Here is a 13,802-nt window from a genome sequence, read left to right on the forward strand (position 1 = left end):
CAGGCTACACAAGATAGCCTCTAACAGACCAGCAGTGATGGAGGCATTCCCCCCCTGAAGATCGTGCTAAGGACGTCAAGGATCCAGATCTCTTCACTGATGACCTCCCCCTACAGCGTAGCCTAGGAGTGTCTTGGACCATAGCAACAGACACGTTCACGTTCCAAGCCTTAGATGACAAGAAACCCTTCACACATAGAGGAGTGCTCTCTACAGGCAACAGCCTATACGACCCTCTCGGCTTCTTAGCCCGTCACCATACAAGGCAGGCTGCTCCTCAGGGAACTCTCCACACGTGCTGAAGAGTGGGATTCACCCCTCCCTGAAGAGATGGAAGCAGAGTGGGACAGATGGAGAGACTCACTTCAAGACTTACAGGAGATCCGAATACCTCGCTCCTATACGTCCTTCTCTCCCTCAAATGCCCAATTCAAGGAGCTTTGTGTCTTTGCAGACGCAGACGCATCCGCTAAGGCCATTGCAGGTGTGGCTTATCTGAAGGTCACCACTCAAGATGGACAAAGCAAAGTCGGCTTCGTCTTTGGCAAGGCCAAGTTGGCACCCCAGCCAGACCTCACCATACCCAGATTGGAACTGTGCGCAGCAGTATTTGCAGTTGAGATTGCAGAGTTCATAGTAGAGGAGATTGATCTGAAGTTTGACAGCATCACGTATTATATAGACAGCAAAGTGGTGCTAGGATACATCCATAACCAAAGTAGACGGTTCTACGTATACGTGAACAACAGGGTCCAACGTATTCGACAGTCCACATCCTCTGACCAGTGGAGGTACGTCCCCACAGACCTGAACCCAGCTGACCATGGGTCTAGATCTGTAACAGCGTCCCTTCTCAGCAGCACGACTTGGCTGTCAGGACCTGCTTTTCTTCAGGATCCGTCCCTGCACTCCTCTGAACTCAATGAGTCATTCGACCTCCTCAACCCTGTTTCTGACTCCGAGATACGCCCACAAGTCACAGCGAACGTTACTCAAATCTCCAAGGACCTGATGAGCACCAAACACTTCGAGCGTTTCTCCAAATGGAACACTCTCAAAGACAGTAGCATGCCTAATTCACATAGCTCATACCTTCTCCCAGTCTACTCAAGAGAGTAGCTGCCATGGGTGGCACATCTGTCGTAAGAGTCCCTCTGAAGAGGTGCTCAAGAGAGCTAAAATCCTTGTGATGAAGAGCGTCCAACACGAGTGTTACTCAGAAGAGTTGAAGTGCATAGCAGCAAAACGCAACCTACCCCCTCACAGCGTCTACGGAAGCTGCATCCTATCGTCGACACCGATGGACTTCTCAGAGTTGGTCCTTCTTTTGTCGCCAGAGGACTCCAGTGACATGTAGAGTTAGGATTATGTGGGGTCGTTAACGACCCCAGACAGGGAGTATTCTGGATTTATTACATGCAGATAGCACCCTCTAGTGGTAGTTAGTGTATAGCAGTGTTAGTATATAGCAATATGTTATTTGACCTTTCTTCCTGTTTGAACCGGAAGTAGTATTCCGGGGAGTGTTCCTGCTGAGTTATGAAGATGCTCACATGAGGGATTCTCAATCCTGTTCCATCCCATCTTATATGCTAGGCAAGACGCAATGTCTGTGAGTATCTTTGTTTAATAACATGATAACAACCTTGTCAGTGTAGTATTTTGACAATACTTTGTCTATAAGAAGTTATTAGCTGTTAGTTACCGAGGTTTAGCTTCAGTGCTAGTTAGTCATACAATTAGTCTATTCTGTTGTTATAAATATGTTTATATCTTATGTAACATCTAATGTATAGTACTCAGTTCTATGTACAAAACATACTTTGTCTTTGTTTACAGTTTCACAAATTTGTTCAAGTAAAGCTTCAAAACAGCAAACCCGCATCTCAAGGAATTATTTGAATGAGTGTTTAGCTGGCTGGATAACTAGATAGGAGTACGTCTAGCGAGACCAGTACAGCTTTGCTGACTTGTGATGCTGCTGTTAATGATTTGTTCACCTGTATCCCTAGATCCCTTCTACCCCAGTTTCTTTTATTTTCTAAGGTGTAGGTGATGCTCATGTTTTTTCTACCAAAATGCATCACCTCACATGCATCTATGTTAAAGCTCATTTGCCACTTAACTGCCCTGTCTGCAAGTTTTCTAATGTATTCTTGTTGCATGTCTTATGTTGCATTCTTTCTCAGTGTTAGTTATACCCCGACTTTGGTATCATCTGCATATTTTGATATTGAGTTTCTTATTCCCAAGTCCAAATGATCAATGTAAATTAAGAATAACAGTGGTCCCAGCACTGATCCTTGTGGAACACTGCTTTCTACCTTCCTCCAATCTGAATAAATACCCTTTACCCTGACTCTGCTCTCTCTTTTTTTAGCCAATTTGCTATCCATTCAGTTATTTATCCCTTGATTCCACATGCCCTAACCTTTGTCATGAGTCTACCGTTTGGTACCTTATCAAAGGCCTTTTTCATGCAAATGTTTGCTCTATTTCTGCTGGATATCTCTCCCTTTAAAGTTAAGTTGCCAGAAATCGTTAGCCTGGAAAGTCAATCAAACAGATTTCTGCAAAGCTCCAATATTACTACTACTCCATTCAACATTAAACCTCCAAAAATAGTACAAATCAATATTTGCATTAACATTTGCAGCTATAGAAAAATGCATCAAATGGCAGTGACACATGGGTTATGAACTTTGCATGTATTAAAATCAAAATATAGCATCTTGGTGCAACTAGATTGGCAGGCGCATTCAATGGTTCAATCGTTTTAGTGCACCATGTTACTTGCAACTATAGTTTTCTGTGAGGTCCTGGATTCTTCCTACCTTTCACATTATGGGTAGTGTGACTTTGGGTTGGGCTGTTATGTTCACTTTGAAATGACAACTCCCGGGTGGGACTTGACTGTAGAATATGGCTGCTGTTCTGCAACTTCTCCATCAGCTCCAGTTGGTGAAGCCTAGTGCCAGACAAAAGGAAACACAAATTAGCTATCAAAAAAACAAACCCAATTTATTCTATTCACAATACTAGAACTGCACTGGTTCTATATTCAGTGGAGTCTCGATAGATTGAAGTTGAAGGGACCAGAAAAACTTGATATACCAACAATTTGATATAAATGAACCTTAATATTCAAACTACTTTCCTGGTGCTTTAGCTTTAAGGAACTATCTGTCCATGGCATCCACTTATGTAGCATGTCTAGGGATACTCTTGTTGCCAACAACCATTGGAGAAGTTTAAACCCCACTGTTCCGCTGCAGTGACTAGTGACAGCATGGTAAGTCAGCTGCAGTGACTTACTCCCTGGAGTTTGCAAAATTCAGACCAGTTAATTTTAATATGCATGTGCTGTGGAAGAGTCCCCTCTCCTGAAGCTATCGCAGACCCATGCTCCACAATGTTACCTCAGTCTGCAGGTGTGGAAAACAGATTGGGGGCACACAAACACCCCTTCAATTTCCCTATATTTTACCTCCAGAGACTGGGATCCCACAAGCAGCAGTAATTGAAATACTCAACAACTTGAATTAATATCATGCCTTTAATATAATAAAGTACTCCAGAAGCACTTCACACAAGGTGAAAACAAATGCCAACCAGTGATGGGAAAGGAGTTAGCGGAGGCAACTGAAGACATGGTCAAAGAGGCATGTTTTAAGAAGGCTTTTAAGGAGAGAGCAGATTTGCAAAACTTTTGAGAGAATATTTCAGAATGTGAGGCCAAGCTGGGTGAAGGTTCTGTCATTGAACATGGAGCAGGTGGAATGTAATGAACAGCAGACAAGCACGTAGATCTGGAGGAGGATGCAGTAGTAGGAGGGATCCATAAACAATTTTCAATTTAATGGCCCGGATTTTGCAGTCAGTGGTGAAGGAACAGCGCTTGCCATTCATCACACTTACAGCTGCCCACATACTTTTCGCGGGCTTTTGAGCAGCAATTTACAGTTCCTAGAGATCATTTCCAGCATGGCACCGTATACAAGGGATTTGTGGTGTGTGACCAACAACGTGGAACTTCAACCAATCAGATTGAAGAATCCTTACTGAGACACACAAGCCAGAATTTTCTGGGGTGTCAACGGGCAGGATCGGTGGTGGGAAAGTGTTTTTTTCTGTCAGCGGGTCAGGAACCTGCTGTCAACCTGCCGCAATGCTCCTTTCCCAATGTCGGGTCTGTCAGCACTGAGCAGACCAGACAGGCAGCGGCAGGCGACCCAATTAAACTCATTATAATGTACTTAACAGACCTTTTTAATTTTAACTTCATGGCCACACTGTTCGGGGGCCACGTCTGTTAACCTGAGGTGGGAGTTCAGCGGCCATTGCTCCAGCTGATTATTTGACAACTTCAAGTGTACAGTAAAAGCTCCCACCTGACAGATCATCACTTTCCTCAGCCACAAGCAGTTTCTCAGTCCATTTCCAGCACAGACTCTGCAGGCTTTCCACTTTCCACTCTCACCTCATTGGAAGAACTCTCTCACCATTGATAGAATGCTTCTGTCATCTCTACTTCACCTGCCATCTATTCCATCAACATGGTACCCTTTATACTGTCTCACCTTGGTCCTCAGAATCCAATTACAATCAGCCCCAACACCAGCAGCACCAGGCACACCATCAGCACCAACAACACCAACCTTCTCTGCAATCACCTGATGCTGCACAGGACAGAGGGCATCAGCACCCGAGCACATTGCTGCCCAGGAGGCCAGGGATGGCCTCACCATGGGCACATTTGCTTCACTTGACACTGTACATCCTGGCTGCCACATGATGCGTCAAGTTGGCACTACCCCACACCAACACCATAAAGCATCCCTACAATGTCCAAGCCATTCCTTTCACACTCACCACCATTGAGGGGGGGTACTGTTATGTCTCACCATTTACAGCAACTCACTAAGCCACTTCCAAAGGTGCACACAAATCTGTCCAAGAATGAAAAGTGTTGAACATAAAGGTTTCAATGTTTGACAGCACATTAACAGAAACTTTAGATGAACATTGGATAAAACACCCAAGTGGCCACCCTTGTGTTGTTAGTTGGTATGATTGGACTAGGATGAGGGCGAGTGTGAGGGGTGGCTAGTGAGATGGGGATGTGGTAATGTACATAGAGGGATGGGTGGAGGTGCAAGGTAAGTTGGTGTAAGGATGTGCAGGAGTAGGGTAGGGAAGGCAGAGAGATGGGGATGTGATGAGAGGCACAGCAGGATGAAGGAGAGTGTGGCTTTGTACTAATGTTTCGTGATCTGATGAGATCTACCTCACTACCTCTTCTCTCGACCCCGCCACGGTGTCTAAATTGTCAGACTGCTTGTCCAACATACAATTCTGGATGAGCACAAATTTTCTCCAATTAAATATTGGGAAGACCAAAGCCATTGTTTTCGGTCCCCGCCACAAATGCCGTTCCCTAGCCATCGACTCCATCTCTCTCCCTAACATCTGTCTGAGGCTGAACCACACTGTTCGCAACCTTGGTGTCATATTTGATCCTGAAATGAGCTTCCGACCACATATCCGCAGCATAACAAAGACCGCCTACTTCCACCTCCGTAACATCGCCCGTCTCCACCCTTGGCTCAGCTCATCCGCTGCTGAAACCCTCATGCATGCCTTCGTTACCTCTAGACTTGACTATTCCAATGCACTCCTGGCTGGCCTCCCACATTCCACCCGACGTAAACTTGGTCATCCAAAACTCGGCTGCCTGTGTCCTAACCCTCACCAAGTCCTGTTCGCCCATCACCCCTGTGCTTGCTGACCTACATTGGCTCCCGGTTAAGCAGTGCCTCGATTTCAAAATTCTCATCCTTGTTTTCAAATACCTCCATGGCCACGCCCCTTCCTATCTCTGTAATCTCCTTCAGCCCCACAACCTCCCCTCCCCGAGATATCTACGCTCCTCTAATTCTGCCCTCTTGAGCATCCCTGATTAATCGCTCAACCTTTGGTGGGCATGCCTTCTGTTGCCTAGGCCCTAAGCTCTAAAATTCCCTCTCTAAACCTCACCGCCTCTCTTTCCTCCTTTAAGACACTCCTTAAAACCTATCTCTTTGACCAAACTTTTGGTCACCTGCCCTAATTTATCCTTATGTGGATCGGTGTCAAATTTGTTGTCTTAAAATACTCTTGTGTAGCACCTTGGGACGTTTTACTATGTTAAAAGCGCTATATAAATACAAGTTGTTGTTGAGATCATTGAAAGGTTTGCGCCACTGCACCCAGGTCCTCCCGACGACATCTCTGCTTGTGACCTCGTCTGCAACCAGGCTGTGTTGGTCTCCTGGGGAGGTTTCTTTCGCCTTTTGCCCATGGGAAGGGAAGAGGGCCTCCCCGTGTGCTGTGACTCATTCCATAAGCATATGGAGGGAGTCATGGGAGAACTTGCGTGCAGCCATGCACTTCTGTGCAGTGATTGTCAGTGTTTGTAGCACTTCAATGCTGTAGAACATTGACAGCACAAATGTCAAAAGTTGGCCATGGTCCCTTTAAGAAAACCGGCTGATGACGCGTCAAGAATGACGTCACCAGACCCGCTTCCTCTAATTGGGCCGGGAACCACGCTGGGCTTAACAAGCCCCATCAACATAAATTCATTTTAGGCTGTGGGATGGAGCCAGCAGCGGGGCCGCGACCCGCCACCAACATTGCCCAACCTGGGCCCACCAAGGTGAGCAAAATCCCAGCCGTAGAGTCTAAACCAGGAAGTATAAATTAGAATATTTAATTCATTGTAAAATCATGTACAGAAAGCGAAATAAAAAGAGAGGGAAAGAAGATGGAATTAAGAGAGAGATAAAAGACAAAGAAAAAGTTTTTTTTTTAATTAATTTAAAAAAAAATCTCAAACAATGATTAAATTCCAAAGGAATGAGAGTCTACACTTTTAAAAGTAATTTTTCAGTGCCAGAGAGGTTGTTTGGCAGTCACGCTGTTAAAAATTCACTTACACTTGAATGCACCAGCTCTGCTCTAACTTTTTCTGGCGTGTTTAGAGGTTAACTAGTGGGCAAGTAGCACAACTTCACACCCTTACATGGATTTCAATGCCGTGTCTCTCGGCGAGGTCCGGTGGAGCAAAGCAAAATTGGACAACTTGTGGATTTTCACGTTGAACTGTGCATGTGTGAAGTCCGGAAGTTGTTGTCCGATTTACTCCATAATAACTGTGAGCACCGATGGCCCACCGTTATTCTTGAGGCAAAATCTGAGCCAATGTATTTTGCGATGGGGAATCAGTAGAGGTTGGCATGGATGATAGGGGAGTGGGACTTAGTACAGAACAGAATGCAGGTGGTGAAATTTTGATGAGTTGTAATTTATGTACGGTGGAAGTTGAGAGGCCAGTGAAAACACTGATTAGCCAAGCCTAGAAGTGACCAATCCAATATAAGGATAAGTATTTCAGTGGCAGTAGGAATGAAGCAAGAGCAGAGGCAGAGGATATTGCAGAAATAGGTTGTCTTGGAGACAGCTAGGAAGTGGAGTCTGAAGCTCAGCTTAGAATCAAATAGGAGATTGAGGTTAGGCACCGTCCAATTCTGTCTGAGCAAGCAGCTGGCCAGGGGGTGGAATCAGGAACTAGAGTTTCGAGTTTGGGTAGTAGGAGCCGAATAGAATGACTTTGGTTTTGTTCATCCATACATGACATTGGACAAGCAGATAGACTGCACTGTGGTGGTCATGTCATCAAGGGCGATTGTAGAGAGGTAGAGCTGGATTTCTTTAGTATACATATGAAACTGGTCCAATACCAAAGATGGTGTTGCCAAGGGGAAGCATGCAGATAAGGAAAGGAGGGGAGCAAAGCTGGAGATCCGTTGGCTAAAATGTGACAGGTAGGAGTGAAAACAAACAAGAGCAGTGCCATGGAGGTGAACCGCAAAGCAGAAACGATGAAGGAGAATAGAATGGTTGGCTGTGGGGTTAAGGAGGACAAGGGATGTTGTTGATGACTTTGACCAGGGCAGTCTTGGTCCTATAGAAAAATCAGAAACTGAAGTGATGTTTTGGCACAAGGCTGGGTAGCAAAGGCACAGTCACAAACCCTAGAAAGGAAAGATAATTTGGAGATAGTTTAGTAATTGCAAAGGAGGGATGGGCCACGTGGCTTTTCGAAGTTATGACAGTAGTTTTGAAGGTCAAAGAGATGGAGCCTGATGAAAGACTCATGATGATGTTAGCAGGTATTTTGCCATTGTGAGGCAACCGTTTGTTAAAGAGCTGAGTTGGGAGTGGATCAAAGGTGCAAGAGAAGGGTCTCGTGGAGAGGAGCTTGATGAAGGTGTGGGGAGGGAGTGGGAGGAATTGCAGAGTGACATGGAGTACTGAAAATATTGAAGTTCAATATGTTAAGGCTGTAATGTACTTCCAATTTTACTTCCTAAAATTAAGCACCAGTAAGGTTATATTACAGTTAAATATTAAAACAAATAAACTGAAATGTCCCCAAAAATATTACAAAAAAAGTGTTCGCAAAATCTCACTTGGTCCCATTCATAGGCAATGCGGAAAAAAAGTCCAGGTACAAGAATTTTTTTTAAACAGGACACCAGAACAATAGTACCATGCGATCTTTGACATCCACCTGAACAGGACCTTGTCTTAACAGCTCATCAAAAGACGGTACCTCTGACAATACAGGACTTCCTCAAAAATCACACTGAAAGGTTAGCCTATATGCTCAAATTCTGCAGTGGGGTTTAGGCTTGTAATGTATGTGTCCATATACATACACAACAACAAACATTGACAATGCCAGTATATAAAACATTTGCAAATTCAGTAAAAAATGTTTGATTAATACTAATTCAACGTGCAAAACAAACCCCCTTCTGGCAGAAAGAGAATACGTAAAAACGTCTTGCAATCCATTTTTTGTATATCTATCCAAGAAACTTGGTCATATTTAGGTTGTGGGTGCTAATTTTTACCTCTGTTTATTTAGAATTTTTTCAAGTTTAGCATCCTCTGCAGACTGCAGTGCTGGAGTTGATGTGAGGGGACAAACTGAGGCCAAATATTGGACCAGCTGCACGTGCTGACCAGCTCGAAATGATCGGCCTTTCCCTTGACTGTAAAGCCACTCTGCTTTGAGGCTGAAACAGAACAAAATGGTTCATCTAATGATGTTATACAGTACATTCATCCACTGTCATACCCGCTGCCGCACCCCCCCCCCCCCCACTTTAAAGGGCCCACTTCTGCTTCGCTCTATGGGAGGGCCATTGAATCCCACTAATTGGTGAGGTGGTCAACGTTCATTCAGCTCTGGCAGCTCAGATATTATTCTAATGGGATTTGAAGGCATTTCAACGTTGGTATGGTGCATATTGTTCAGGTACTATCTTTTCTGGTACTTAACAGTGAAAGCAGTTTGTGGAACATCTTCATAGGGCTCATGGTTGGCTAGAATATGTTTTTGAAGGACTGTAGCAACAAGGTCTATGATAAGAGAAAGATAATTGAACAATTGAACAACGGGCGGCGCAGACACGATGGGCCTCTTTCTGTGCTGTAAAACTCTATGACTCTATGACTAATTGCTTTACCTCTTCTGAAAAACCTTTCTACAAAGTATTGCCCATACTAAAAACAAACAATAGCCTGTGCCACAGTGCTGTGTATAGCAAACAATAAAAACTTCAAGGGGAAAGGCTGCACATTGTGGGAGCACCTTCACCATATGGACTGCAATGGTTCACAAAGCCAGCCACCACCTTTCTCAGGGAAATTAGGGATGAGCAATAAATGCCAGCGACACCTACATCACGAGAATGAAAAAAAGGTCCAGTCTGTTTCTGTAGGATAGGTAAAAGATTAGCAACCTTTCTATGATGATGTGGAATCTGTACGGGTAGAATTGAGAAATACTAAGGGGAAAAAAACATTAGTGGGAGTGGTATATAGACCTCCCAACAGTAAGGCGGAGGTTGGGGATGGCATTAAAAGGGAAATTAAAGAAGCGTGCAATAAGGGCACAGCAGTCATCATGGGTGACTTTAATCTACATATAGATTGGGCCAACCAAATTAGTAACAACACTGTGGAGGAGGAATTCCTGGAGTGTGTACGGGATGGTTTCCTGGACCAATATGTCGAGGAACCAACTAGAGATCAGGCCATCTTAGACTGGGTATTATGTAATGAGAAAGGATTAATTAGCAATCTTGTTGTACGAGACCCCTTGGGTCTGAGCGATCATAATATGATCGAATTCTTCATTAAGATGGAGAATGAAGTAGTTGACTCAGAGACTAGGGTCCTCAATTTAAATAAAGGAAACTACGATGGTCTGAGGAGCGAGTTGGGTGTGATTGATTGGGGAATAGCACTCAAAGGGTTGACGGTGGATAGGCAATGGCAAACATTCAAAGACCGAATGGATGAACTACAGAATTTGTTCATCCCAGTTTGGCATAAAAATAAAACAAAAAAGGTGACTCAACCGTGGCTAACAAGGGAAATTAGGGATAGCATAAGATCCAAGGAGACGACATATAAATTGGCCAGAAAAAGCAATAATCCTGAGGATTGGGAGCAGTTTAGGATTCAACAAAGGAGGACAAAGGGATTAATTAAGAAAGGGAAAATAGAATATGAGAATAAGCTAGCAGGGAACATAAAAACTGACTGTAAAAGCTTTTATAGATATGTGAAGAGAAAAAGATTGGTGAAGTCAAGCGTAGGTCCCTTACAGTCAGAATCAGGGGAATTTATAATGGGAAACAAAGAAATGGCAGACCAACTAAATTCATACTTTGGTTCTGTCTTCACAAAGGAGGACACAAATAACCTCCCAGAGATGCCGGGGAACATAGGGCCTGATGAAAGGGTGGAACTGAAAGAAATCAATATTTGTAGGGAAATGGTGTTAGGAAAATTGATGGGACTGAAGGCCGATAAATCCCCAGGGCCTGATAATCTACATCCCAGGGTACTTAAGGAAGTGGCCCTAGAAATAGTAGATGCATTGCTGGTCATCTTCCAGAACTCGATAGACTCTGGAACAGTACCCATGGATTGGAGGGTAGCTAATGTTACCCCTGTGGTAAACCACTGTTTGTATTCCACTGTGTACATGCCTGGACATGCCTCAGCTGACTCCTCCCACAAGTCCTAGTATAAAGGTGACTGCTCCCCAGCCCTTTGTATTTCTGGACCGGTCGACCACTCGAGGCAGACCTTCATTCTTTTGTTAATAAAAGCCTTTAGTTACTCTCTTAACTCTCAGCGCATCAACCCCACTATTCAAAAAAGGTGGTAGAGAAAAAGCAGGGAATTATAGACCGGTAAGCCTGACATCGGTAGTGGGGAAAATGCTAGAATCTATTATAAAAGATGTAATAGCAGAGCACTTGGTAAGCAGTGACAGGATCGGACAAAGTCAACATGGATTTACAAAAGGTAAATCATGCTTGACTAATCTACTGGAATTTTTTGAGGATGTAACTGGTAAAATAGATAAGGGAGAACCAGTGGATGTGGTGTATTTGGACTTTCAGAAGGCTTTCGATAAGGTCCCACATAAGAGATTAGCGTGCAAAATTAAAGGCACATGGGATTGGGGGCAAGTTATTGACTTGGATAGAGAACTGATTGGCGGACAGAAAGCAAAGAGTTGGAATAAACGGGTCGTTTTCCGAGTGGCAGGCAGTGACTAGTGGGGTACCGCAAGGATCTGTCCTAGGACCCCAGCTGTTCACAATATATATTAATGATCTGGATGAGGGAATTGGATGTAATATCTCCAAATTTGCAGACGACACAAAGCTGGGTGGGAGGGTAAGCTGTGAGGAGGATGTCGTGAAACTCCAGTACGATTTGGACAGATTGGGTGATTGGGCAGAAACATGGCAAATGCACTATAATGTGGATAAATGTGAGGTTATCCACTTTGGTGGCAAAAACAGGAAGGCAGATTATTATTTGAATGGCAATAGATTGGGAGAAGGGGAAGTGCAAAGAGACCTGGGTGTTCTTGTGCACCAGTTGCCGAAGGTAAGCATGCAGGTGCAGCAGGCGGTTAAGAAGGCAAATGGTATGTTGGCCTTCATAGCAAGAGGGTTCGAGTACAGGAACAAGGATGTCTTGCTACAGTTGTACAGGGCCTTGGTGAGACCGCACCTTGAGTATTGTGTGCAGTTTTGGTCGCCTTACCTGAGGAAGGACATTCCTGCCATGGAAGGAGTGCAGCGAAGATTCACCAGGCTGATACCTGGGATGGCAGGAATGACGTATGAGGAGAGATTGTGTCGATTGGGATTATACTCACTGGAGTTTAGAAGATTGAGAGGGGATCTCATCGAAACCTATAAAATTCTGCAAGGCTGGACAGACTAGATGCAGGAAGGATGTTTATGATGGCCGGGGAGTCCAGAACCAGGGGTCATAGTCTAAGGATAAGGGGCAAGCCATTTAGGACTGAAATTAGGAGGAATTTCTTCACCCAGAGAGTGGTGAACCTGTGGAATTCTCTGCCACAGAGGGCGGTGGAGGCCAGTTCATTAAATATATTCAAAAAAGAGTTGGATATATTTCTTAAGGCTAAAGGGATCAAGGGATATGGGGAGAAGGCAGGGACAGGGTACTGAATTTGGATGATCAGCCATGATCTCATTGAATGGCGGAGCAGGCTCGAAGGGCCGAATGGCCTACTCCTGCTCCTATCTTCTATGTTTCTATGATCCAATAATTATGCTCACCTGTAATATTCTGCAGCACTTCCTCTTTTTCTGCCAAGTGCACATCAGAAAAACATACATTTCCAAGTGACTATGCATGCGGTACTGTCATGCTCCTGCTGCTGTACATGTGCTTTACTCTCATATGACCATGTAAAAAATGGTTTGGTACATCCAGCAACACTCACAAAACCCTGCACAATGTTTATCCTTTCTGCTTGTGTCAGTGATTCTTTGAAGGGTAATCCCCATGTACTTTTTTGTGTTTTCATGCCTCAACCTCTCTTTTCTTGTGTGACCGAGGATAAATGCTCTGCAACCATGAATTTTCAAAATTGATCTAACGCTGCATGATCTCACACTAAATAGCACAATATGCAGAAGAGGTTCCCCATCATCTTCATTTAATTTGTCACCTTGGTTTCTGTCATTTGTTTTACAGAAATAATTGAAGTCACATTATAATTAAAGTAAAAAGAAACTGTCCCTTACAGTCTCATCGGCACTGGTTGCCTCTTGTAGCATTCTTTCTGTGCGAGCCAAGTGAAGGTTGGGAGGCCATTAGACTACCGAGGTGGGGGAGGGGGGGGGTGGCGCTAATTACAGACAAGCCCAATCCCATCCTCAACCTACTTCCACATTTGCAATTCCAGCTAAATAGCAATCACGATTGACAATCTTCAACCTTCCTAATCCATGAACACGGAGGCCAATTTCAGCAGCCCTACTGCCATCCCAGCTGAGATCAGCTAACTCAGCACTGACAGGGAATCAAATCTGGGACCTACCTAATCTGTATGACGCATTTACTCACTGCCTTAACTTGCTGAGCCATCTGGGTTGGGATATATGTTCTGTAGTTCTGAAAGTTTTTCCAGTTATGCTTTCTAAGAGTCACTAGAATGTAGGGAAAGAAATGCCATGCGTATTTTAAGAAGGTCTTTCTGTAGTCAGGGTTAAATTGAAGTAGGGCAAAGTACGTTTTATATAGATTAACAGATTAACCAAAACCCCTTAATGGGGTTGAGGTAACGTTTAATTACTTGTCTGCCAATTATTTAAATTACAACACAGGAAAGCTATTACTTTGAG

At 44.1% G+C, this 13,802-nt stretch overlaps 1 protein-coding gene across 1 annotated transcript in view; it reads right to left on the reverse strand.

Annotated features, from left to right (window-relative positions):
* cep97 (centrosomal protein 97) overlaps window positions 1-13,802 on the reverse strand; it is a 70,675-nt gene that overhangs the window by 31,415 nt on the left and 25,458 nt on the right. Inside the window, exons 7-8 of the mRNA XM_086006933.1 lie at window positions 8,961-9,125; window positions 2,835-2,968 (exon numbers count right to left, since the gene is read on the reverse strand). Of these exons, the coding sequence (XP_085863059.1) occupies window positions 2,835-2,968; window positions 8,961-9,125 (299 nt within the window). The remainder of the gene's footprint in view (window positions 1-2,834; window positions 2,969-8,960; window positions 9,126-13,802) is intronic.

The sequence above is a fragment of the Somniosus microcephalus genome, chromosome 14 (assembly GCF_052327205.1).
Source record: "Somniosus microcephalus isolate GS21.2 chromosome 14, FLI_Smic_1.0, whole genome shotgun sequence".
NCBI classification, from domain to species: domain Eukaryota; kingdom Metazoa; phylum Chordata; class Chondrichthyes; order Squaliformes; family Somniosidae; genus Somniosus; species Somniosus microcephalus.